Below are 23,722 nucleotides of genomic sequence, written 5' to 3'. Positions count from 1 at the left end.
TCAGTCAGAGACAGGAAGCGGCAGCGCGGGCAGGAAGCAGGACGGGTCCTTGCAGCTCCGTTCCTGCTATTCCCTCTTGCAGGCAGCGGAGCTGCTTGGATCTCTCCCTGCCCGCCTCTACACATGAGTGCAATCTGGCCAAGGGCCCCTCGGGCCCGGAGAAAACGGCCAGATTGCCCTCATCATTAGCCGCCCTGCAGGGGCCCCCTGGAGGCTCTGGGCCCCGATGCAGTGCATCGGTTGAACGGGCGGTATGTCCACCCATGATGTCAATTACAGGCCTCTCATTTTTTTAAGTGGGAGAACTTGCACAGTTGGTGGCTGACAAAATACTTTTTTTTTTTTTCCCCACTGTACCCTATATGTCCCAGATGACTTGTCCTTATAGCACCTACAGAGACGTTGTTTTTGCTCTTTAATATTTGGTTAATATAAACATCTGATGGTACTTCTCCTTTAAGAGCCTGCTTAGATACAAACAAAACCCAGAGGAAAAACATGAAGTAAAAGGAGAACAAAGCATCACAAGCTGCAGGAATGTTAGGAGTATTTGCTTCTCTGCTTTGTGTAATAAGCATTTTTCTTCTTTTAGGTCTTCTGATATTTTTGGGGATAACTTGGTATGAATCCTCGAAAGCGGAGTACCCCCCGGGAATGGCAAATCCTGAATTACTTCGTAGATTTTTATACAGTTTTCACGGGCATACTCCTCCTGGTGAGTCCATGACCGGAATCTGATTTGTGCTGCTTCTCCCTACAAACCTCACAATCCCCACTTTACATGCAATTATACTTCTGCTGGGATCAGATGTTACACTGAAGTCATTGGGATTTTATGTTGTTGAAAACCCTGCAGTTTTTATGGCATTTTATTCTTTTGTTGTGTTTTCCCATAAATTTCAGTGAAGAAAAATGCTTCTATGAAAATCTTTGGCAAATGCTGCATCATACAACGTGAAAGGCAAATATATCTTTTATAAAATGATTACTGAGCTGTTCTTAATGCAAAATCTAATAGTTTCTTTTGTAATTTTTGTGTTGCATTTTTTATGTGGAAATGTGCAGCTGGCGACTTTCCTGTAAATTGTACTTTGAAGTGTCCAGGGGGAAACAGAGAAATCATGGGTCCCCATAGCAATAATCTGAATTGTGCGCTGCTTCCTAACAAACAATTATACAGTAAGGTCAGGCAGGGTCACATCATGTAGGTACTGGCACACAAGAGCATAAGTCCCACAGACAAGGAAGACGAACATGTAAAGTGGCACACAAAATTGTTAGGGACGGTGGAACACACTAAATATAGAATAGAAAGTGCGTTTGCCACCCGGGGTCCACCGTGCAGAGGTGATATACTGCTGCTATATAATGACAGACGTACAATATGGCGGTATATTACACACGGGTTGAACATCATCCGGTGTACACTGGGCCTATTCTGTTAGCTTCACCAAGACGCCTTAGACATAAACATAAGTACTGAGCCTGTTGGACTCATAGGTCTCAGAGAAATGCACGCACGGTATATGGTCACAGGAGCTGGGCCCAAGGCAGAGGGACGGAGTCCGTCTAGACCTACCGTGTGTGCGGCGTCGCTACCGCGGACACCTACAGGTGCTGCAGACGGCAGCGCGGCTACTGACACATCCGCTATGCGACAGTACCCAGGAGGGGCACACTGTCGGATGCTAGTTAAGGTGATGATATGCACTGTGGCCTGTAGCGTGCCACTGACTGGCGCTGACTCTATGACCAAGTCCCTATCCACACATGTAATATCAGAGGGAGGGGAGTCTTAATGAGTCATTCGCAGGTTCATGCATCCGTCATCATTCACACATGTAACAAGTAGAGTCATATCTGGTAACCAGCTTTTCCAATCTCTGCTCTGAATCCACTCCTGTGTCTCCATTCAATGTCAGCAAGCAGTTAATCCTGAATGCTATCTCTGTGTTTTCAACTCTGCAAGCTTATATCTGGTAACCAGCTTTTCCAATCTCTGCTCTGAATCCACTCCTGTGTCTCCATTCAATGTCAGCAAGCAGTTAATCCTGAATGCTATCTATGTGTTTTCAACTCTGCAAGCTTATATCTGGTATATAGTTTTTTTTCAACTTACTCTGCTTGTCCCCTTATGTTGTGAGGTCAAGAAACTTTTCAAAGTGCTTTATGATCCATGTAGTGCTGGACATGTGTTTATTTGACCACAACATGTTATTGGGTCCTGGTGTCTCAATTTAGTGTGATTGATTAACGAGAAGAGAGAGAGGCCAAAAAAAAAAAAAAAAAAAAAAAAGTTCTAAGTCTTATCCTCCTATATATTCAGACATAGCTTGGGGATAGCATTTATGCAGGGGGCATTTATGCACACTTTATCCAAGTACAGTTTATCAAAGTACTGGCAGTTATAACATGGAAGTTAGACAGGTAAGACATTTATATACATCTACTCCCTGTACATTTGGAGTACAACAAATATATACCATATGCATTTGTGTAACTTTAATCCTGGCCGCTGCATTCACACACATCCACCGCCCTGGCATTAACTCTCTACACTCCATCCACATTGGCCCCTCGCTTCTTTCCTCGCCTATGTATAGCACTCATGCTCTTTTCACGTTGTTAAACTGCACAGATCCAGTCAGTCCCACCATTCAACATCAGAGACGCTCTCACAAATCACTTAACCATCTGCTCACTCTTTCTATCCTCCTTCTCCTAGTCGCAGGAGACATTGCTCCCAACCCTGGTCCCCCATGTTAAAGAAAGTCAAACCTCCCGACTGCTACACTCAGAAACCCCTCTAATCTTATTAATATTCCCTGCATGCCATCTGTCTCTCTTAATTGTGCACTTTGGAATTCTCGCTCAGTGTGTAACAAATTCTCCTTCATTCATGACTTTTTCCTTTCTAATTCTCTTAACCTCCTGGCTCTTACTGAAACCTGGATCCAGCAGTCAGACACTACCGCTGCTGCTGCTCTTTCATACGGGGGGCTTCACTTCTCTCATACGCCAAGATCAGACAATAGAGCTGGTGGAGGCGTTGCTCTGCTCCTATCACCAAAATGTACCTTTCAGGTTATCCCTCAAGTACCCTCACTTGTCTTCCCTTCTTTTGAGGTCCATGCCATCAGACTCTACACCCCCTTCTCCATGCGAGTGGCGGTGGTGTATCGTCCTCCCGGCCCCTCCCATCAGTTCCTGGATCATTTTGCCACTTGGCTTCCACATTTTCTCTCCTGTGACATCCCTACCCTCATCATGGGTGATTTCAACATCCCCATTGCTCTTCCCCTCTCACCATCTGCTACTCACCTTTTATCTCTAACCTCCTCATTTGGCCTTTCGCAGCTTACTAATTCTCCAACGCATGAAGACGGAAACTCCCTCGACTTGGTCTTCTCTCGGCTTTGTGCAGTGGATGATTTTGCAAACTCCCCTCTCCCGCTCTCTGACCACAATCTTCTTTCATTCTCTATCAAGAACTGCCAGGCCGCTCAGGTCACCCCCACTGTCCATACTTATAGAAACATACAGGCCATTAACACCCAGAAACTTATGAAGAACTTGCAGTCTTCATTGGCCCCTATCTCCTCCCTCTCCTGTCCTGATTCTGCATTGAAGCATTACAATGAAACACTTCAAAGTGCCCTGGATGAATTTGCACCCCCCATAAATAGAACACCACAACGCAGACGGCGACAACCCTGGCACACGGTGCAAACACGTTTCCTGCAGCGGTGCTCCAGGTGCGCCGAACGTCTGTGGAGAAAATCCAATCTACCCGAAGATTTCATCCATTTTAAGTTTATGCTTAGAACATACAACACTGCCCTTCACCTCTCCAAACAAACCTATTTCAACACCCTCATCACCTCACTGTCCAATAACCCGAAACGTCTCTTTGACACTTTTCATTCTCTACTCAATCCAAGAGTACAGGCCCCAACCACGGAGCTCCGAGCTGACGATCTGGCCAATTACTTCAAAGAAAAAATTGACCAGATCCGACAGGAAATTATCTCCCAATCACCTCATACCATGCACTGTCCTCCCTCCCCCACTGCATCGAACTCACTCTCTGATTTTGAACCAGTCACAGAAGAAGTAAGCAGGCTCCTTGCATCTTCTCGCCCAACTACTTGCACCAGTGACCCATTTCCGTCACAGCTCCTTCAGTCCCTTTCCCCTGCTGTCACCCCTCACCTAACTAAAATATTTAACCTCTCTCTCTCTTCTGGTATTTTTCCCTTCTCATTTAAGCATGCCATCATACATCCACTACTTAAAAAAACATCCCTCGACCAAAACTGTGCCGCTAACTATAGACCTGTCTCTAATCTGCCCTTCATCTCTAAACTCCTGGAACGCCTGGTCCACTCCCGTCTTATCCGCTATCTCTCAGAAAACTCTCTTCTCGACCCTCTCCAATCCGGTTTCCGCTCTTTACACTCCACTGAAACTGCCCTCACTAAAGTCTCAAATGATCTGCTAACAGCTAAATCAAATGGTCACTACTCCATGCTAATTCTCTTGGATCTCTCTGCAGCATTCGACACTGTGGATCATCAGCTCCTCCTCACTATGCTCCATTCCATTGGCCTCAAGGATACCGTTCTCTCCTGGTTCTCCTCCTATCTCTCCGACCGCTCCTTTACTGTATCTTTTGCCAGTTCCTCCTCCTCTCATCTTCCCCTTACTGTTGGGGTCCCCCAAGGATCGGTTCTAGGTCCCCTCCTCTTCTCCTTGTACACTGCCCCTATTGGTCAAACAATCAGTAGATTTGATTTCCAGTACCATCTCTATGCTGATGACACCCAATTATACGCTTCTTCTCCTGACATCACGCCAGCCTTTCTAGAAAACACCGGCGATTGTCTAAACGCTGTGTCTAATATCATGTCCTCACTATATCTGAAACTGAACCTGTCAAAGACTGAACTCCTGGTGTTTCCTCCCTCTACTAATGTACCTATACCCGACAATGCCATTTCTGTGTGTGGTTCCACTATTACTCCCCAGCAACAGGCCCGCTGTCTTGGGGTCATACTTGATTCCGAGCTTTCCTTTGCCCCCCACATTCGATCACTGGCTCGCTCTTGTCATCTGCACCTCAAAAACATTTCTAGAATTCGACCTTTTCTTACCTTTGACTCTGCAAAAACTCTTACTGTTTCTCTTATTCATTCTCGTCTCGACTATTGTAACTCTCTTCTAATCGGTCTCCCTCTTACCAAACTCTCCCCCCTCCAATCTGTCTTGAATACTGCAGCCAGGATCATATTCCTCACCAATCGTTACACCGATGCCTCTACCTTGTGCCAGTCATTACACTGGCTACCCATCCACTCCAGAATTCAGTATAAACTTATTACCCTCACTCACAAAGCCCTCCATGGCTCAGCACCACCCTACATCTCCTCCCTTGTTTCAGTATACCACCCTACCCGCGCCCTCCGTTCTGCTGATGACCTGAGATTAGCATCCTCAATAGTCAGAACCTCCCACTCCCGTCTCCAAGACTTTACACGTGCCGCGCCAATTCTTTGGAATGCACTTCCCAGGTCAATACGATTAGTCCCCAATCCCCACAATTTTAAGCGTGTCCTGAAAACGCATTTATTCAGACTGGCCTACCACCCCAACACATTAACCTAATCTATCCCTGTGTGGCAGAGCCAAAAGTTTTACCATAACCAGGTTCCCTGCATCATGTTCCCACATGCTTTATGCCTCCATTAGCCCTCTGTGTCTGTACTGTTACACACTTAACATTATGACTGGTCCATACAATCAGGATAACTGTTACCACCCACCTTTCGTGTCTCCCTCTTTCCTCATAGACTGTAAGCTTGCGAGCAGGGCCCTCTTTCCTCTTGGTATCTGTTATAATCTACTGTATGTGATTATTGTTATGCTGTAATGTCTATTGTCTGTACAAATCCCCTCTGAAATGTAAAGTGCTGCGGAATAAGTCGGCGCTATAAAAATAAAAATTATTATTATTATTATTATTATTATTATACTAGCGCATGGCCGAGCGGCCATGCGAACCTTTTATAGCCAGGACCTTCCGGAAGCTTCCAGATCCCTGAGCTGGACCAATCAGATCACGAGAAGGACCTGAGCATGTGACTCCCGATCTCCAATGGGAGATCATCTCGTGAGCATGCCCAGTAGCGCGAGTTGAGGACTTAGCCTCTGAAGTAGCTTGCTGCTGAGCAGCCAGCGCTGCTATTGCTGGCCCAGAGGTGGCAGCAACAGCCAGACCCACAGAGCTGGTCTGAGCAGGGCGTCTGGAATGCCGGGATTGCTGTGCAGACTCCTGAGCGGTCGGTGGAGAATGGGAGACTGCTGAATGCAAGGCTCTGGATTCCTGCTGTGCAGTTGCAGGAACCTGATGCCGAACACAAAATAGTGCCCTATTGAAGCCCCTCAGTGTTCCCACCCATTATGACGCCCATGGCCTTCATGCAGTATGATGCTCCCACGATGCGCATCCACAAAGCATGATGCCCTCAGTTTCCCCACACGTACTTTGATGCCACCAGAGTGCTCTGACATATAATGCCCCCACGGTTCACCCTATACAGTATGATATCCCCATAGTGCTCTGACAAATGATGCCCTCACAGTTCCCATTTACACACTATGATGCCCCATAGTGCTCTGACAAATGATGCCCTCACAGTTCCCATTTACACACTATGATGCCCCATAGTGCTCTGACACATGATGCCCTCACAGTTTCCCTTACACGAATCCAAACAACCCTGAGGATAAGGGAAAAAAAAAGGGAATGCCATGCGAAAATGAAGCATTGATAGGGGATACGACAGGAATCCAAGGGGAACAGTTTGCAGCTCAGCCGACTGGGCACACGGAAAAGGCACTCAGACATCTATGGTAAAACAATAAATAGCTAGGAAAATCCCAGTATGTAGCCAGCACTCCTGTATAGAGATTCTCATAGATGTTATATATAAAAATATCTTCTTTATTGAAGTAATAAAAAATTACAGGACCCTTACACAGTATGATACCCCCATAGTGCTCTGACACATGATGCCCTCACAGTTTCCCTTACACAGTATGATGCCCCAAATGTTGTCCCACACACATTATGATGCCCCTACCATTCCCCAACATAACATGAAATCCTCACCATGCTCCTTACACGTTATATGATGCTCCACAGTATTCTCTACCACTGCATGAAAGCTCCAAATAAGAGTGCACTGACAAAATAAAAAAAAACTAATCATGTAGCCCCATTACCACACTGAGCTGCTCTGCTCTGTGGTGAACCGAGATGTAGATGTGGAGCGACCGCCAGGGCAAGTGGGATTACTCGGTACCGGGCCGCTTTCTTAGGCTAGTTTCACACTAGCGTATCTTCACGCAGCGCACGACGCTGCTAAGCCCCGCCCCCTCCAGTCATCTCCTCCCTACTATCACACAGCGCTGCATGCGATCTGCGCACCCTATCTTTAGCATAGGGTGCGCTCGCCGTGCGCTAGTAGGATTTTTGCATGCGCTGCGCATTTTTGAAGGTGTGCCATGTTGCATTTAATAGCTTACCATTGATTTTGAAAGGTGCAACAAGACTGTTTATGTTCCACATGCCATTGATGCAGTTAATCCGAGTATTGGGTTGGATGATAACAGCTGGTTTCGTTGGGGCACCTGCAATATGGACAATTCCTTGTTATATTTTCATAATTTTGTTTCTTCTATAGACAGCAGCTCTTGATAAACTCGGATCGTGGAACATTGAAGGGATTTTTCGTTTTGTACAAAAATTATTAATGCCAGTCCAGAAGGATGATCCGGAGATTTTCAAGAAAGACTTAGAATTTGGAGGCGTGCTGGTGAGGGTCTACCAGCCCCGAGCTCCTTCCGTCGGTGGTGGTAGAAAAGGGATCATGTTCTTTCATGGAGGAGGATTTATGGCAGGAAGTATTGGTAACCATATCAAAATTTGTGCTTTAAAGATTGATCCATTGTGTGTGTAGGGATGTCTTTGTCTAATCATCTTTTCAATTGTCTTATGGTCAAAAGGGTTTTCCAGGTTTGGGATGAAAGTCTGCAGTCTCTCTATGTGACTGTGTGGTAAAGCAAGTACACAGGATGCAGTGACGAGTCGCGAGACTGAGTATACTTTTTGAAAATAACTTTTATAAATGAATGCCCATAGGGCTATACTTAAGCAACCAGAAAAAATAACAATAAATATCCACGCAGGGACTCAAAACAACCAAACACTATTAAAGGGAATATGACTACCCCGGCAGAGGTCGGCTATTATAAGGCCTCGGTATGGCCGACTACGGGTCCTTAGTGTCTATATTGCCACTTATCTACTCTGTCGTCCCTCGTCGTCTCTGAAGAAGATGCTTTGGTGTCGTAGTTGCTGGGCCCAATTGTTGAGGATCTGGCATCGTCTTCGGGTGCTCCGGCACGCAGGGGAGTAGGGGCACAACAGGCCCTGAAGGGGTCCTTTGAGGTGGCAACCCCCTATGAAGACAGCGGGGTCACGCTTAGTCAAGGGTATTAAGGAGACTCCAGTCCCCCCAAGTGGGGTTGTGTCGCAGTTTCCAGGGGTGACGGTTTACAGGCCACGTGCACGGCCTGGACTATGCACTGAATCTCTCCGCTAGCAAGGAGCAGGCCCCAACTGCCGACTGCAGTGGGGGAATGGCAGCTGTGGGCGGTGATGAACAGGCCGCAGCCGCGGGCTGCACCTGGGCGGCAGCGTCCACAGGAGGCCACGGTAGGCCGCGACTGCGGGCTGAAGTCGAGCGGTAGTCACCGCGAGAGGCAGCGGACAGTCCGTGACAGGCTGGAGTACAGAGGCAACGACCGCAGATGTCCGTGGGTAGGCCGCGACTCCGGACTGGAGTGAAACGGTAGTCTCTGGTCGGTAATCCTGGCGTCTCCTAACGACAGGCGCTGTAAATGTCCCCTAAGCTGCTGGCCTCCTCTCCGGTCAGTGTCCGTTGCTCCAGCTTTCTCAAACTCACACAGTCTCCTGCTCTGTCTCTGCCGTGCCCGTCCACCTCCCTCTTTCGCTCCCCGGGTACAGTTCCCTTAGGAACCTAGATGGCGGTCCCCTTGGTTCCGGCCCGGACACTCTGCGGGTAACCTTCTCCCCACAACTGCACAATTGTGAATCCCCACAGCGTGCTCATTGCACTCTGTTAGGATTCTCTAGTGTCGTAAGCAGGCTGTCACGTTACCACAAGTATGTGATTTGCAATCTTCCTGCCACATTCTGACTAGACGTATCATTGCTGGTGTAGTAAAGTGGCCGAGCTTGGGGGGTGGTCCCTTGTTTACCGCGAACAGACATCACAGACACGAGACGGAGGCAGTTTTCGGGTACAACAGATCCAAGTTTATTGGCCGTCCTCCTGACGACCTCAGCAATACACCGCAGCACTTCCACAGCTCTTCGTATTTAGACCCGGGTACACACATCTTTCTTCTGTCGTAGTGATGTTTCTCACAGTTCTGTCACTGAGGCCACCCTAGGCCTTTCTACCGCCAGCACTTCACCGGTCAGAGGTTGTCGTCAATTTGGTACTCCCGGGGCCTCGTCTGTTCTGCGGTTCTCCATGTCGGGGCCACCCCCTGACTTCTTTTCTCCTCAGTCCCCTAGTTGAGCTCCTCACACTGTCCGTACTCCTTCACTGACTCCTCTCCTACTGAGCTCCGGAACTTTCTGGAAGCCTCCTGTCCTATTTATAACCTTCCCGGTTCCCTGTAACCCCGCCGCCTGAGCCATAAGCTGCTGTCAAGTGCTGTGCTCACACTCCCCCCTGCCATCTTGTGGTCAAACCAGGGTACTGCACCCATTCTACACTTTTTTCCAGCTGTTTCACTTCTGTCCTTACAAACATCTGTCTAAAGTGCAAAAACCGTCCCTTTTCCCTACTGACAAGTCCATCCGTCAGGTCATCTTCCCCACACTGGCACCCGAGAATCCTGACAGCATGCAGTGTGTGTGCTCTAAGGGTTCAAAAGTCTGCAATCACATAGAGTCACTGCAGACTTTCATCACAAACCTGTACAACCCCTTTTATGCAAAAAGCTGTTTGTATTACAACTCTCTTTTGTAAGGTGCTGCCAAAAGGATTACATGGAGGTATGTGAGAGCTCGACTTTTAACTATGTATGCCTATGATGGAATAGTGAAAGATGCAGCATATCAGCAGCAACTGATTGACTGTGGCGGTCTTGGGACATATTAATGTCACGCTTTGTTATCTGGCAAGGTACACTGACTCATTAAGGGCTTTGTTTTGTTTGAGAAGGGGTCTGACATAACGATTGATGATTGATGAACCAGAATTGTGGTGCCTATTTCTGACACAAGGTAAGACAACTAAAACGTGGTGTAAATATTAGACTAAGCAGTCTAAATGATGGATGGACTATACAAGTTAAATACCCTTTACCCCTTTTCCATCATAGATTGTAAGCCCTCACTCTTCTTGTATAAATTGTTAAAATATGTTTTGGTTTTAAAGTATTTATAAATGTGAACGCTGAATTTTAAGAAGGAAAGAATGTTGTGAGAAGTGACTGCGTCATAGCTAGGTAGAAGTAAGTGAGAGTAGCACTCTTTACGTAGGGAGTGCTAGCACAAAGCTGAAAAGTTGGAAAGCATGAAGTTCCAGCTTGTTCTGCCATGCATGTCATTTGACCCACATGAGGACCGACACCTTAACTACAAGATAGAGTACCATCATTGCTGAGAGATAGCGAGGATTGCTACATTGGATGGGAGCAGAGAGGTTTATTCATCCAGAAGGAGTCTTTATGATCATTGCTGATCTGAGTTAGGAGGTTTGCCATCTTGGAGATTGGGAGGAGACTGATACAAGGCAACGGAGTGAGCAGGTCCCAAGAGTACACAAGATTGTCAGAACACAATAGCAGTGCGTTGGTTTCAAGAAAGACGACTGAGTGACATATTGAGAGTGACACAAAGACTGTGACATTAGATTTTACTTCTGAATCCAGTTTTACTTGTACATTTTTCTATCAATTTTCATCACAAATGTTTGATAATTGTGGCGGGCTTTACTTACGGTAGAGTTGAGATGTACAGCAAAAGCTGGGCAACCAGGGCAGAGGACCACCATACACCCATTTATCTCTCTAATGCCACCATTCAGTATTTGGTCATTATTTTACATCAGTATGTGTAAGCCAAAATCAGGAGTGGAACAATCAGAGGAAAAATATAATAGAAACACGTCACCACTTCTGGATTTATCACCCACTCCTGGTTTTGTCTTACAAATACTGATGTAAAATACTGACCAAATACTGATCGTGTGAGCGTAACCATATAGCCAGCAGAATCTAGTATCCTCACTATATGTAAATATGATTGATTGCTATGAATAGCAGAGCATTTTTTAATTTGTCATGATATTGGATAATTGTTTGATGGCAGAATGGATTCCTATAACTTATGTCTTGTTTATTTGGTTTTAGAGAGCCATGACACTTTCTGTCAAAACGTATCAAAGAAATCAGGCGCTGTGGTCGTCTCTGTTGGGTAAGATGGCATTGCTCATCTAATGTTTTCTTATGTTCTAATTAAACTAATGAAGAAGTGAAAGTGAATTACAACTAATATTTGCAATATTAGTGACTTGACCAAGGGAACTTATCTGAGTTCTGTTGAAAATTAAAGCTGTAATCTGATTGGTTGCTTTGGGCAACTGTTCCATTTTTTTGTTGGTTGTAGTTTTTATATTCCTCAAAAATGAAAAAAAAAACACTTTCCAGACCAAAATAATGAAAACTTAGATCACATATTGTTAATAATCATTAAAAATGATCATTATGGAGATTTAAAAGGAATACAAATGCACAGAAAACAGTTGGGTGAGCCAGGACCCAGCAATTAATATACCGCAATAAATATCTATTTGTACATTGTATGGAGTAATCGCCTACATTTTATGGAGTAACCGCCAGTTATATCTCTATTGTGAGTATTTTGATTATGTGCAATTAAGGGGGGTTGACATTCCCATTAATTCCACATAGGGACAAAAAATTAATGAAATCCAATGGAGATATAACTGGATGTTACTCAATAGTATGTAGAAAGAGATATCGCTATGGTCCAACGGTATCGGTACTTGTTCTCCCGGGACTCACATGACTTTATGTCAATTAAGCTCTGCAGCCAATTGGTGGCCATTCATTCTCCCCCCCTTCAGAAAAATGAGACATACTGTGGGTACAGAAAGTACTCAGATCCCTTTAATTTTTCACTCTTTGTTTCATTGCAGCCATTTGGTAAATTCAAAAAAGTTCATATTTTTCTCATTAATGTATACTCTGCATCCCATCTTGGCTGAAAAAAAAAAGTAGAAATTTTTGAAATTTATTAAAAAAAAATACCTGATATATCACATGGACATAAGTATTCAGAACCTTTCTCAGTATTGAGTAGAAGCACCCTTTTGAGCTAGTGCAGCTGTGGGGAAGGTGACTTGACGGACAGATGTGACTGGTAGAAGGAGGGGACGGTTTGTGCACTAGTGACAGAGATTGACAGGTTAGAATGGTAACAGCAGGGAAAGACAGAAAAGGGAGTGCAGTACCGTGAAATGACCACAAGATGGCAGGGGAGAGTAACATCAGCTTAGGGCGTAGGAATCCGCTTAGTCATGGGGGGCGGGGAGATAGGAGCCCGGGTGGGAAATTCCCCTGTGAGAGAGGGGATAAATAGAAGAAGGCGGGGCTCCAGGAGAGTTTAGTCCTGGGAGGAGCTCAGAAGAAGATTAGAAAGTGAGAAGAGCTCGGCCAGGGGGACGGACAAAGGAGAGACAGTCAGGGGGGTGGCCCTGACCCGATGGACTGCAGGACAGGCAAGGAGAAGAGGCAGCCAGGGGGAGACCCTGACTCGACGTACCGCAAGACAGACGAGGCCCCGGGGGTACCGATTGGAAGACTACCTCGGGCAGGTGAAGCGCTGGGGGTAGATTGGTCTAGGACAGCCCCCAGTGAAAGATCTACGAGGTGCGTTACTGCGACTGGAGCTGAAGAATAGGTACCCGGGCCTGGTGATACAGTGGTGTAAAGAAGCTGCGGTGCGTGTTTGGTGGTCGTCAGGAGGACGACAGATAAATCCGGAACTGTTACAAGTGGAAGCTGTCTCCGTCTCATCTATGCCTCGTCTGGTAAGCAGTGGTCCACCCCCCTAGCCCGGCCCCCTACCACACAGCCATGAGTCTTCTTGGGAATTGAATTATGCAACAAGTTTTTCACACCTGGATTTGGGATCCTCTGCCATTCTTCCTTGCAGATCCTCTCCAGTTCCGTCAGGTTGGATGGTGAACGTTGATGGACAGCCATTTTCAGGTCTCTCCAGAGATGCTCAGTTGGGTTTAGGTCAGGGCTCTGGCTGGGCCAGTCAAGAATGGTCATAGAATTGTTCTGAGGCCACTCCTTTGTTATTTTAGCTGTGTGTTTAGGGTCATTGTCTTGTTGGAAGGTGAACCTTCGGCCAAGTCTGAGGTCCAGAGCACTCTGGAAGATTTTTTCATCCAGGACATCTCTGTACTTGGCCGCATTCATGTTTCCTTCAATTGCAGCCAGTCGTCCTGTCCCTGCAGCTGAAAAACATCCCCATAGCATGATGCTGCTGCCACCATGTTTCACTGTTGGGCAAGTGATGATCAGTGCCTGGTTTTCTCCACACAGAATTATCACCAAATAGTTCTATCTTCGTCTCATCAGACCAGAGAAACTTATTTCTCATAGTCTGATAGCCTTCATGTGTTTTTTTAGCAAACTCTATGCGGGCTTTCATATGTCTTGCACTGAGGAGAGGCTACCATCAAGCCACTCTGCCATAAAGGCCTGACTGGTGGAGGGCTGCAGTGATAGTTGACTTTGTGGAACTTTCTCCCATCTCCCTTCTGCATCTGGGGAGCTCAGCCACAGTGATCCTGGGATTCTTCTTTACCTCTTTCACCAAGGCTCTTCTCCCACGATTGCTCAGTTTGGCTGGACGGCCAGTTCTAGGAAGATTTCTGGTGGTCCCAAACTTCTTCCATTTAAAGATTGTGAAGGCCACTGTGCTCTTAGGAACCTTGAGTACTGCAGAAATTCTTTTGTAACCTTGGCCAGATCTGTGCTTTGCCACATTTCTGTCTCTGAGCTTCTTGGCCAGTTTCTTTGACCTCTTGATTCTCATTTGGTCTGACATGCACTTTAAGCAGTGAGGTCTTATATAGACAGGTGTGTGCCTTTACAAATCAAATCGTATCAGTTTAATTAAACACAGCTGGTCTCCAATGAAGGAGTAGAACCATCTCAAGGAGGATCACAAGGAAATGGACAGCAAGTGACTTAAATATGAGTGTCTGAACAAAGGGTCTGAATACTTATGACTGTGATATTTCAGTTTTTCTTTTTTAACAAATTTGCAAAAATGTCTACATTTCTGGTTTTTTTTCAGTCAAGATGGGGTGCAGAATGTACATTAATTAGAAAAAAATGAACTTTTTTGAAATTACCAAATGACTGCAATGAAACAAAGAGTGAAAAATTTAAAGGAGTCTGAATACTTTCCGTATCCACTGTACACAGTAAATTGGAGCGGCGGCTGCTCTCACTTTCTCCGGAAGTCCGATTTGTCTGAAGGATGAGAGAGTGAAGAGGCTGTGGATTTGGCTTCAGAGATCGCGTGACATAATGTACGTGAGAGCCAGTGCTGACACCGCTGGAACAACGACCCCACTGTAGGTGAGCATAGCTGCTATTATTTTATAAGGGGGTAACATAGTGATTCAGAAAGGGTTGTTAGAATAGTGAACAATGACTTTAATGTGTTTCCTCAAAAGTTGCCTATAACTGTCCCTTTGCTTTATAAATACTGGTAGATGAGAGGCAGTGACTGCCGCACTGCTCCCTGATCACATCCCGTTTGAGTATCCCAGAATGCACTGGGGATTCTCAAACAAAATGTCATCAGAACAGAAAAAACCCCCAGAAAGATAGTAGAGAGGGAATGGTAGGGAATTTTTAATTAAAGTATGTTAAAAAAGTGATCAGATGATTAGATTACAAATCTAGTAATTCAGGATTAAATTCAACTTTGGTTTTTGACCACCCTTTTACTGAATCTGCCCCTTCTTTCAAGTTCCTTGCGCCACCGTCAGAAATGTCACTCTGGAGTACACACACTTTTGTGGTGTAAATTATGACAGATTTGTCAAGTGCTTGTAGCACCTCCCACCCAACATGAGCTCCGTTTTCTTTTCTAAAAGTGGCCAGGACTTGTGTAAAAACACAAAAAATTGCAACATTTTTATACAACTTCAAGTCGTGTAAACATTTTGTGACATTGATGGAAAAAAATGGACTTGATGAATAGGGCACAAAGTCTACATGATTGGTTCCAAAAAAAATGATCATCTCTGTATTTAATTGTATAGTTCTTAAAATAATGTTATCAAGTGTTGTCTCCTTTGGACAGCCCCTGCCCATTTACTGTATTTAAGCCATTTTTATGAGGAGGGCTCAATTCTGAACCCACATCTATTGCTTAGGGAAGAGAGGTATCTACAACACTATCTCTCAATCTGGAGGATGTAGCTTGGTAATAAATCATTGCCAATAGACCACTGTGAATTAATTAATGCTGTAAAGCACGTCTAAAATTGGGGAACTAGGTGGAGATGTTAATCTATGCAAATGGTGGCCCCTATTATCCAATTATTGACTGTTGTTTCCCATATCAAAGATCAAATGATCTTGTTTACCTTATGCAAGGTACCTCCAAATTTGGAAAACTTTGTGGAGGCTGGAAACAATTCATATGGAGATCCTTTATTATCCAGATATTGAATCTTGATTTCGATATTAGATATTATAATCCCAATAACAAATTTTTGATTAATTTTAGGTACCGCCTTGCCCCAAAACACAGATGCCCGGCTGCATTTGATGATTGTGTATTGGCTACAGTTCACTTTCTGAAGATGGCGCAAGAACATGGAGTCGATCCTTCTTCTGTTATAATATGTGGAGACAGTGCCGGGGCCAATCTCACAGCTGGCATTTGCCAAGCTCTTGTGGGCAGATCAGATATTCCAAAGCCTCTTGCCCAGGTGATGTTGTACCCAGTGGTCCAGATGGCAGATTTCAATTTACCCTCATACCAACAAAACAAGATGGTCCCTTTGTTACTCCAAAAGTATGCGTTATACTGCACAATGAAATACATAGGTTGTGAGCCATCTTTATCAAAAGAACTGATAAAGGGCAGCCATGTTCCTCCTGAGATAAGACAAAAATTAAGTAAGTGGTTAAGTTCTCAAGAATTTAAGATCAAGGGTTACAAACCTCATGTCATGGCACCATTTAATAAAGATGTTTATGAGAAAATGAAGATAACTCTAGACCTTCCATGTTCTCCATTGTTCTCTGATGATGTTGTGATCCAACAACTACCACAGGCCTATATACTAACATGTGAGTTCGATGTTCTCCGCGATGATGGGATACTCTACAAGAATAGGCTGGAGGACAATGGAGTCCCGGTCACATGGTATCACGTTGAAGATGGTTTTCATGGAGTTGTCCACCTCTTTGATCAGTCTGATGTGGTGTCTGGAAAGTTGACTATGGATAATATTATCACGTACATTAAAAATCTTTGAGACCTTGTATGGGTGAAAAATCGTTTATTTGTGTATACAATAATGAGATATCTTACATGTTCTTTATTTTGGGTTATGTCCTGAGTTGTATTACAAAATTGTATTATTTTGCTGAAGTGTTTTCTCCACTAAGGTTCCTTCACGCATACGTCTTAGTTTTTTTTTGCTTTGCAAGAAACACTGTGATTTTCATGCATATTTTTGAAGTGTTGTTGGTAAGATTTCTTTAGGCAGACCACTGTAAAATGCATTTTTCCAGTTCTATGGAGAAGCCTATAAAAATGCATGGAAAAAATTACCACAAACTAGGCAGTGCTACTTTTTGTAAAATATGTCAGTGATCCCAAAATGCACCAAAAGTGAAGTTACCATAAATGACACAAAACAACTGTAAATAGCAGTAGCGGACACAGACAGAAAATGACCCCTGTGCAAGAACAATGTATGGGGCTCATCATAATTCTGCATTTACAGCTCTCCTGCCTTTCTTCCTATTCCCCATCCACCACGTGCCTCCTGTCTCTGATTGACAAGTCACAATTGCTTCAGTGACCTGATTGATAGCCCATCCCTTGCAACGTCATCTGGACCTTACTGCACATGTAACTGCCTAAGGAAATTACTGCACTTGTGTGAAATCTCAGGTAGGAGAGGTAGTTTACTGAAGCAAGAGTGATCAGTCAGTCAGAGACAGGAGGTTGCCAGCTAGACGGGAATAGGGGGAGAGATTAAAAAATTTGCAATTACGTTGCCCATCCACTGCACTTGTAACTCATTATCATAATATTTAAGCACTGGATTTCTTGAAAATTGAGAAACTAAATGGGATGGCAGGCACCAACCGCCCCCCCACCCCTTCACCACCTTCCCAACTAAAATGAAACATGACACATAGTGTGCAGATGAAAGGTTGCGGTATTTATTAATGGTTACTCAAATATTAAATATATGAAACCAACAAATAACAATAAAATTCATTACTCCATAGACACTAAAAACCATCCAGTCTCCACCCAGCATAGCTGGGCGAGGACCATCTAATAAATACCACGACGACATTATAAATTAAGGGAGGGCGTGCAGCTGTTTCTTCGAAATCCCGGCTGCTGTGAGTCCCCTGACAGCAATGCAGGGCTTAAAAAGGCTCTTCTGCTTCGCGCCGAAATCTGTCCACCAATTAGGCTCCTGTCGCTCATTTCTGCCTGGCATCTGAATACTAAGAAACCAATCTACAAAAGGTAAGTATCATTGTTGTCCTGCCCTCTTAATAGGGCAAATAATATTTTATTATTTGCTGGGTTAATTATAACACCATCTAGTGGTGGCTGAGTTTATAGCACTGTCTTCAATAGCATTATAAAGTCTGTGACTTTAGCAGAAGCAATGCACTATGGGGTTAAAGCAGTGCTTTGTGGGAAGGAAGCAATGTATTCTGGGATTAAGAAGGGCCATTTTGCTTCTGTGGATCTCGTAGGATGCACATATTATTTTGTCCTCCTGTGTAACCTTTGTTTTTCCTGCAACTTCTCTACTTAAGGCAATACCCGGCTAAAGCAGATCTGGTAAGCTTAATCTTTCTTGCAATGCAGTGATTCAGAGAGGTGTTATTTACTGTCTAGCAGCCAAGAGATCTCATTAACTCTTTAGTTGCCAGTTCTCAGTAAATGTAATCATAAACTAATGTATTCCTATTGTGGTACAGTAAAGGGTGTCTTACTGGATGGAAGATATGTTTCTCCCAGCAGATTAATGTTTGGCCGGGTTTTTCCTTAAAGACGGGACCTGCGATGATGTCAGGGTCACGTGATCAGCCCATGTGATGTCTACCTCACTGGTGGGAGGGGTTAGGCCCTATGTAATGGAGGTTGGTAATTGCCACAGTGTGAGTGTGTTTCTGGAAGCTACAGGAACTTGTGTGGACTCAGCCTGAAACTTGTTTACAGGATTCCCGTGCTGCAGGACTATAGCAGCAAGACTTGGAAGAACCCCGGGAATGGCACCTGGCGGATGCCGCAGGACCTGGCAGCCGCTTAGTTACGCCTGTCCCGTGCAAGGGGTGAGTCTGGGTCCAGTGGTTCTGCAAGCTGGAGTATGTGTTTGGTTTTCCTTATGTTCTGTTAAGCTGCTGGTTACTGAGTGACATTAAAACCACTGGAATTGGACTTTATGCCTGTGTTTTGCCTCATTACTGCCGCCCGGCTATTGCCTACCAGAGCGAATCCCTACAATTGGTGGACTGAATGCGGGCAGAAGCAGTGAGGCCAGGCTGTTTTTATTTTTGATTTGTAACCCAGCCTATGTCCTGGGTGAAACTAGTGGCAGAGACCCAGGTGGGGAACTTTCCAGAAATGGAGGCCACGGTAAAAACGCTCTTAGAGGCCATGCGACAGCAGCAGCAGGCTATGCAGCAGCAGACTACACAGCAACAGCAGGCTATGCAGAAGCAGCAGGCTACACAGCAGCAGCAGGCTATGCAGCAGCAACAGGAGGCCATGCGGCAGCAGCAACAGGAGGCCATGCGACAGCAGGCTATACAGCAGCAGGCTATGCAGCAGCAGGAAACCAATCAGCTGTTGATACAGCATATTACGACAGCACAGGCAAAAAGAGCTGAACGGGGAATCCATGATATTCGGAAAGCCGTTCGTACAGCGATTCCCAAAATGGAGAAATCGGACGATGTGGAGGTGTATCTGGAGATGTTCGAAGGAGTCGCTGAGAGAGAGAAGCTACCCCGGGACCATTGGGCAGATGTCCTCGCTCCGTTTCTGACCCCAGGACCATTGAAAGCGTGTCAGGACCTACCCCCAGAGCAAAGGGTGGACTACACGGTCGTCAAGGGTGAGATATTGGCACGCCTTGGAGTAAATGTGTTAGTGCGGGCCCAGCGGTTACACCAGTGGGAGTTTACCCTCTCCAAGCCATCCCGGTCCCAGTATTACGACCTGTTGCACCTGTTACAAAAGTGGTTGCAGCCCGAGGTGTTGTCCCCCACAGCCATGCTGGACCGCATAGTGACTGATAAATTTTGGAGGGCTCTGCCCCATTCCCTCCAGACATGGGTCGGTCAGGCATCCCCTACTAATGCCATGCAGATGATAGACCTCATAGAAAGGTATGGGGCTACCAAAGAGTTACAGGGGGGACCCCTCAAAAGGTAACAGGAAAGTTCCCTAAGTCCCCGCCCCTGGTTCGGCGAGCGGAGCCCAGGAAGGCCGCTCAGGACTTATCTGGGGAAGTAAGGAGCCCCATAATCTGCTGGCGGTGCCAGGAACCAGGTCATATGAGAGCTGATTGCCCCCACCTGACTGAGCCCATGGACACCAATTTTGGGTACCGCCAGTCCCATTATGCCGAACCAATGTGTGCGGTGGGCACCCCGAAAGGCCCCAATGTGGAACATTTGTGTCAGGTGGAAGTGGAGGGCACCCTGGCTGTGGCCCTATTGGACTCAGGGAGTCTTGTAACCCTGGTACGAGCCAGCTGGATACACACCAGCGAGTATACGGGTCGGAAAATTGGGGTGTTGTGTATACATGAAGACTTAAAAGACTATTCCACCGCACTAGTGGTAATTAGCACGCCAGCAGGGAGGTAGTGCCCCGAGGTGGGGGTGGTGACTAATTTACATTATGAAGTGATAATTGGAAGAGACTTTCCGTTGTTTTCTGTGCTGTGGCCGTCTGTTGTCCCGTCCACTGAGCAACTGCCAGCACCAGAGGCAACCAGGTTACATTCTCCAGAAGGTGGGCATGAACCTGGTGGCCCAGAGGAAGAAGTGCTAGTGGTAGGAATAACCTTCCCTTTGGTGGAGGAGGGGGAGAGTTCTCCCATCTAAGTATTGGCTGGAGAGGTGGAAGACTTGCCGCTGGGACCCGAGTTGTCAGACTTGAATGTATCTGGTGACAATTTTGGTACAGCGCAACTCCGAGACCTTACTTTAGCCCAGGCCAGAGAAAATGTACTGTTTGTCAATGGGGAACCCCAACAACCAGGGGCAGGTACGGTGTTTCCATGCTTTGAGCTGAACCAGGATTTGTTGTACCAAGTGGAGAAAATACGTGGGGAAGTGGTAAAACAATTACTGGTACCTCAGACGTATCGGAGGCTGGTAATGGATTTAGCGCATGTGCGCATGTACTTGGGGGGCATTTGGGCCAAAAGAAGACCCTCGACCGAATTCTGCAGCGATTTTACTGGCCAGGGGTTCATGAAGAAGTTAAACGGTACTGTAGCTCCTGTCCGGTATGCCAGGTAACCAGTCCCCAGCCTCACTTTCGGAGCCCTTTGGTCCCTTTGCCAATTATAGAGGTACCCTTTGAGAGAGTGGCCATGGACCTGGTGGGGCCTCTCAATAAGTCGGCAAGGGGACACCAACACATTCTTGTAGTTCTAGACTATTCTACCCGATATCCTGAGGCCATTCCTCTGTGTCACACATCAGCTAAGCTTATAGCAAAGGAACTTATGGGTATGTTTTCAAGGGTGGGAATTCCGCAAGAGATTCTAACAGACCAGGGAACTCCCTTTATGTCAAAAATTATGAAGGAACTCTGCCGGTTATTGAATGTTAAACAGTTGCGCACCTCGGTCTATCATCCCCAAACAGATGGTCTGGTAGAAAGGTTCAATAAAACACTGAAGAGCATGTTAAAAAAGGCAGTTACCAAAGATGGGAAGGACTGGGATCTTTTATTGCCATATTTGTTATTTGCAGTGCGGGAGGTGCATCAGGCATCTACGGGGTTCTCACCCTTTGAACTATTGTACGGCAGACGTCCGCGGGGCTTACTCGATATAGCCAAAGAGGCCTGGGAGAATCAACCTACCCCCCACAAAAGTGTGATAGAACATGTTTCAAAAATGCAAGAGAGAATGGAGACCGTCCTACCCTTGGTCCGGGAACATATGGAGGCAGCACAACGGTCCAGAGTCGGGTCTATAACCGGGAGGCTCGGGTAAGAACCTTTAGCCCTGGGGATCGGGTCTTAGTGCTTGTGCCTACCGTAGATAGCAAATTTCTTGCAAGGTGGCAGGGACCCTACAAGATCATGGAGAAGGTGGGGCCAGTAGACTACAAGGTACACCAGCCAGGATGGAGAAAGCCAGAACAGGTTTACCATATTAATTTGCTTAAACCCTGGAAAGGTAGAGAGCACCTTGGTGGGGATAGTTCGCTGCCAGCATTTCAGATAGAAAAGGCTCCCTTACTTCGGGGCGAGGAAGGAGAAACCCAACCCGGGGTCAAAATTGCAGATACTTTGTCCACTAAACAGGTTCAGGAGGTCCGGGAGTTCATTAGCCGAAATACATATATTTTTTTGGAGCTCCCTGGACACACCTCCCTAATCTAACATGACATTGTCACAGAGCCACAGGCCATGGTCCGACTAAAGCCCTATCGGGTGCCTGAGGCCCGGCGACAAGCCATCTCGGAAGAGGTAAAAATGATGCTACAGTTAGGGGTCATAGAAGAGTCTCAGAGTGAGTGGGCCAGCCCAATAGTTCTAATACCCAAGCCTGATGGGTCTCTAAGATTCTGTAATGATTTTAGAAAACTCAATGACATTTCAAAATTTGACGCCTACCCCATGCCCCGGGTTGACGAGTTGAAAGAGCGCTTTGGGCAAGCACGGTATTTTACAACTCTGGACCTCACAAAAGGTTATTGGCAGGTACCCCTAACAGAGGTGGCGAAGGGAAAAACGGCGTTTATAACACCTGAGGGGCTGTTCCAGTATAAGGTGTTACCCTTTGGATTGCGTGGCGCTCCAGCAACATTCCAACGGTTAATGGATATTGCTCTCCGTCCCCATCGCCGCTATGCCTCAGCCTATCTAGATGATATCATTGTGTTCAGCACCAATTGGGAAAGCCACTTGGCAAAAGTACAGGCAGTGGTAGACTCCCTGCGACAAGCAGGGCTAACTGCCAACCCAAAGAAGTGTTTCATAGGGTTGGAGGAAGCCCGTTACTTGGGTTATGTCATTGGGGGAGGAGTTCTCAAGCCCCAAGTAAACAAGGTGGAGGTAATTCAGAACTGGCCCCGTCCCCTCACAACAAAACAGGTAAAGGCCTTTTTGGGTTTGGTGGAATATTACAGGCGATTCATTCCCAACTTTGCAACCCTGTCCGCGCCTTGAACAGATTGTTTTAAAGGGAAAAAATCTGTGATGGTCCACTGGAATGATCAGTTAGAGGAGGCCTTTACAAAATTAAAGGACACCAGTCCTGATCACTCCAAATTTCAAAAAGAGTTTGTGGTGCAGAATGATGCCTCTGAGATAGGCCTCGGTGCCGTGCTGTCTCAGGAAGTTAACGGGGAAGAGCATCCCGTTAGCTTCCTGAGCCGGAAGCTTACCCCAGCTGAAACCCGGTACAGTATTGTGGAGAGAGAGTGCCTGGCCATCAAGTGGGCACTAGAATCGTTGCGCTACTATTTGCTGGGGAGAACATTTCGGTTGGTGACAGATTATGTGGATGAGTCAAGCTAAGGAGAGGAATGCCCGAGTCACCAGGTGGTTCCTGTCCCTGCAAAATTTTAAATTTTCAGTGGAACATCGTGCAGGCAGACTACAGGAGAATGTAGATGCCCTGTCCAGAGTTCACTGTATGTCATGTGTCCACCCCTCTAGGGTTGAACATAGGGGGAGGTATGTGGTACAGTAAATGGTGTATTACTGGATGGAAGATATGTTTCTCCCAGCAGATTAATGTTTGGCCGGGTTTTTCCTTAAAGACGGGACCTGCGATGATGTCAGGGTCACGTGATCAGCCCATGTGATGTCTACCTCACTGGTGGGAGGTGTTAGGCCATATGTAATGGAGGTTGGTAATTGCCACAGTGTGAGTGTGTTTCTGGAAGCTACAGGAACTTGTGTGGACTCAGCCTGAAACTTGTTTACAGGATTCCCATGCTGTAGGATTATAGCAGCAAGACTCGGAAGAACCCCGGGAATGGCACCTGGCAGGTGCCGCAGGACCTGACAGCCGCTTATTTTCGCCCGTCCCGTGCA

At 46.0% G+C, this 23,722-nt stretch overlaps 1 protein-coding gene across 1 annotated transcript; it reads left to right on the top strand.

The window, feature by feature from the left end:
- Positions 1-502: 502 nt before the first annotated feature.
- LOC141097991 (arylacetamide deacetylase-like 4) lies at positions 503-16,713 on the top strand. Its single transcript, XM_073585567.1, has 4 exons — positions 503-715; positions 7,746-7,971; positions 11,515-11,578; positions 15,950-16,713. Exons 1-4 carry the CDS (start codon positions 623-625, stop codon positions 16,704-16,706), a joined length of 1,140 nt encoding a protein of 379 aa, XP_073441668.1. The 5' UTR covers positions 503-622; the 3' UTR covers positions 16,707-16,713.
- The last annotated feature ends 7,009 nt before the right edge of the window (positions 16,714-23,722 follow it).

This window comes from Dendrobates tinctorius, unplaced genomic scaffold (genome assembly GCF_039654945.1).
Source record: "Dendrobates tinctorius isolate UK_male_01 unplaced genomic scaffold, ASM3965494v1 ptg000086l, whole genome shotgun sequence".
Classification (NCBI taxonomy): domain Eukaryota; kingdom Metazoa; phylum Chordata; class Amphibia; order Anura; family Dendrobatidae; genus Dendrobates; species Dendrobates tinctorius.
The sequence above is the reverse complement of the archived record's forward strand: the minus strand, read 5'-3'. Positions and strand labels throughout refer to the sequence as shown.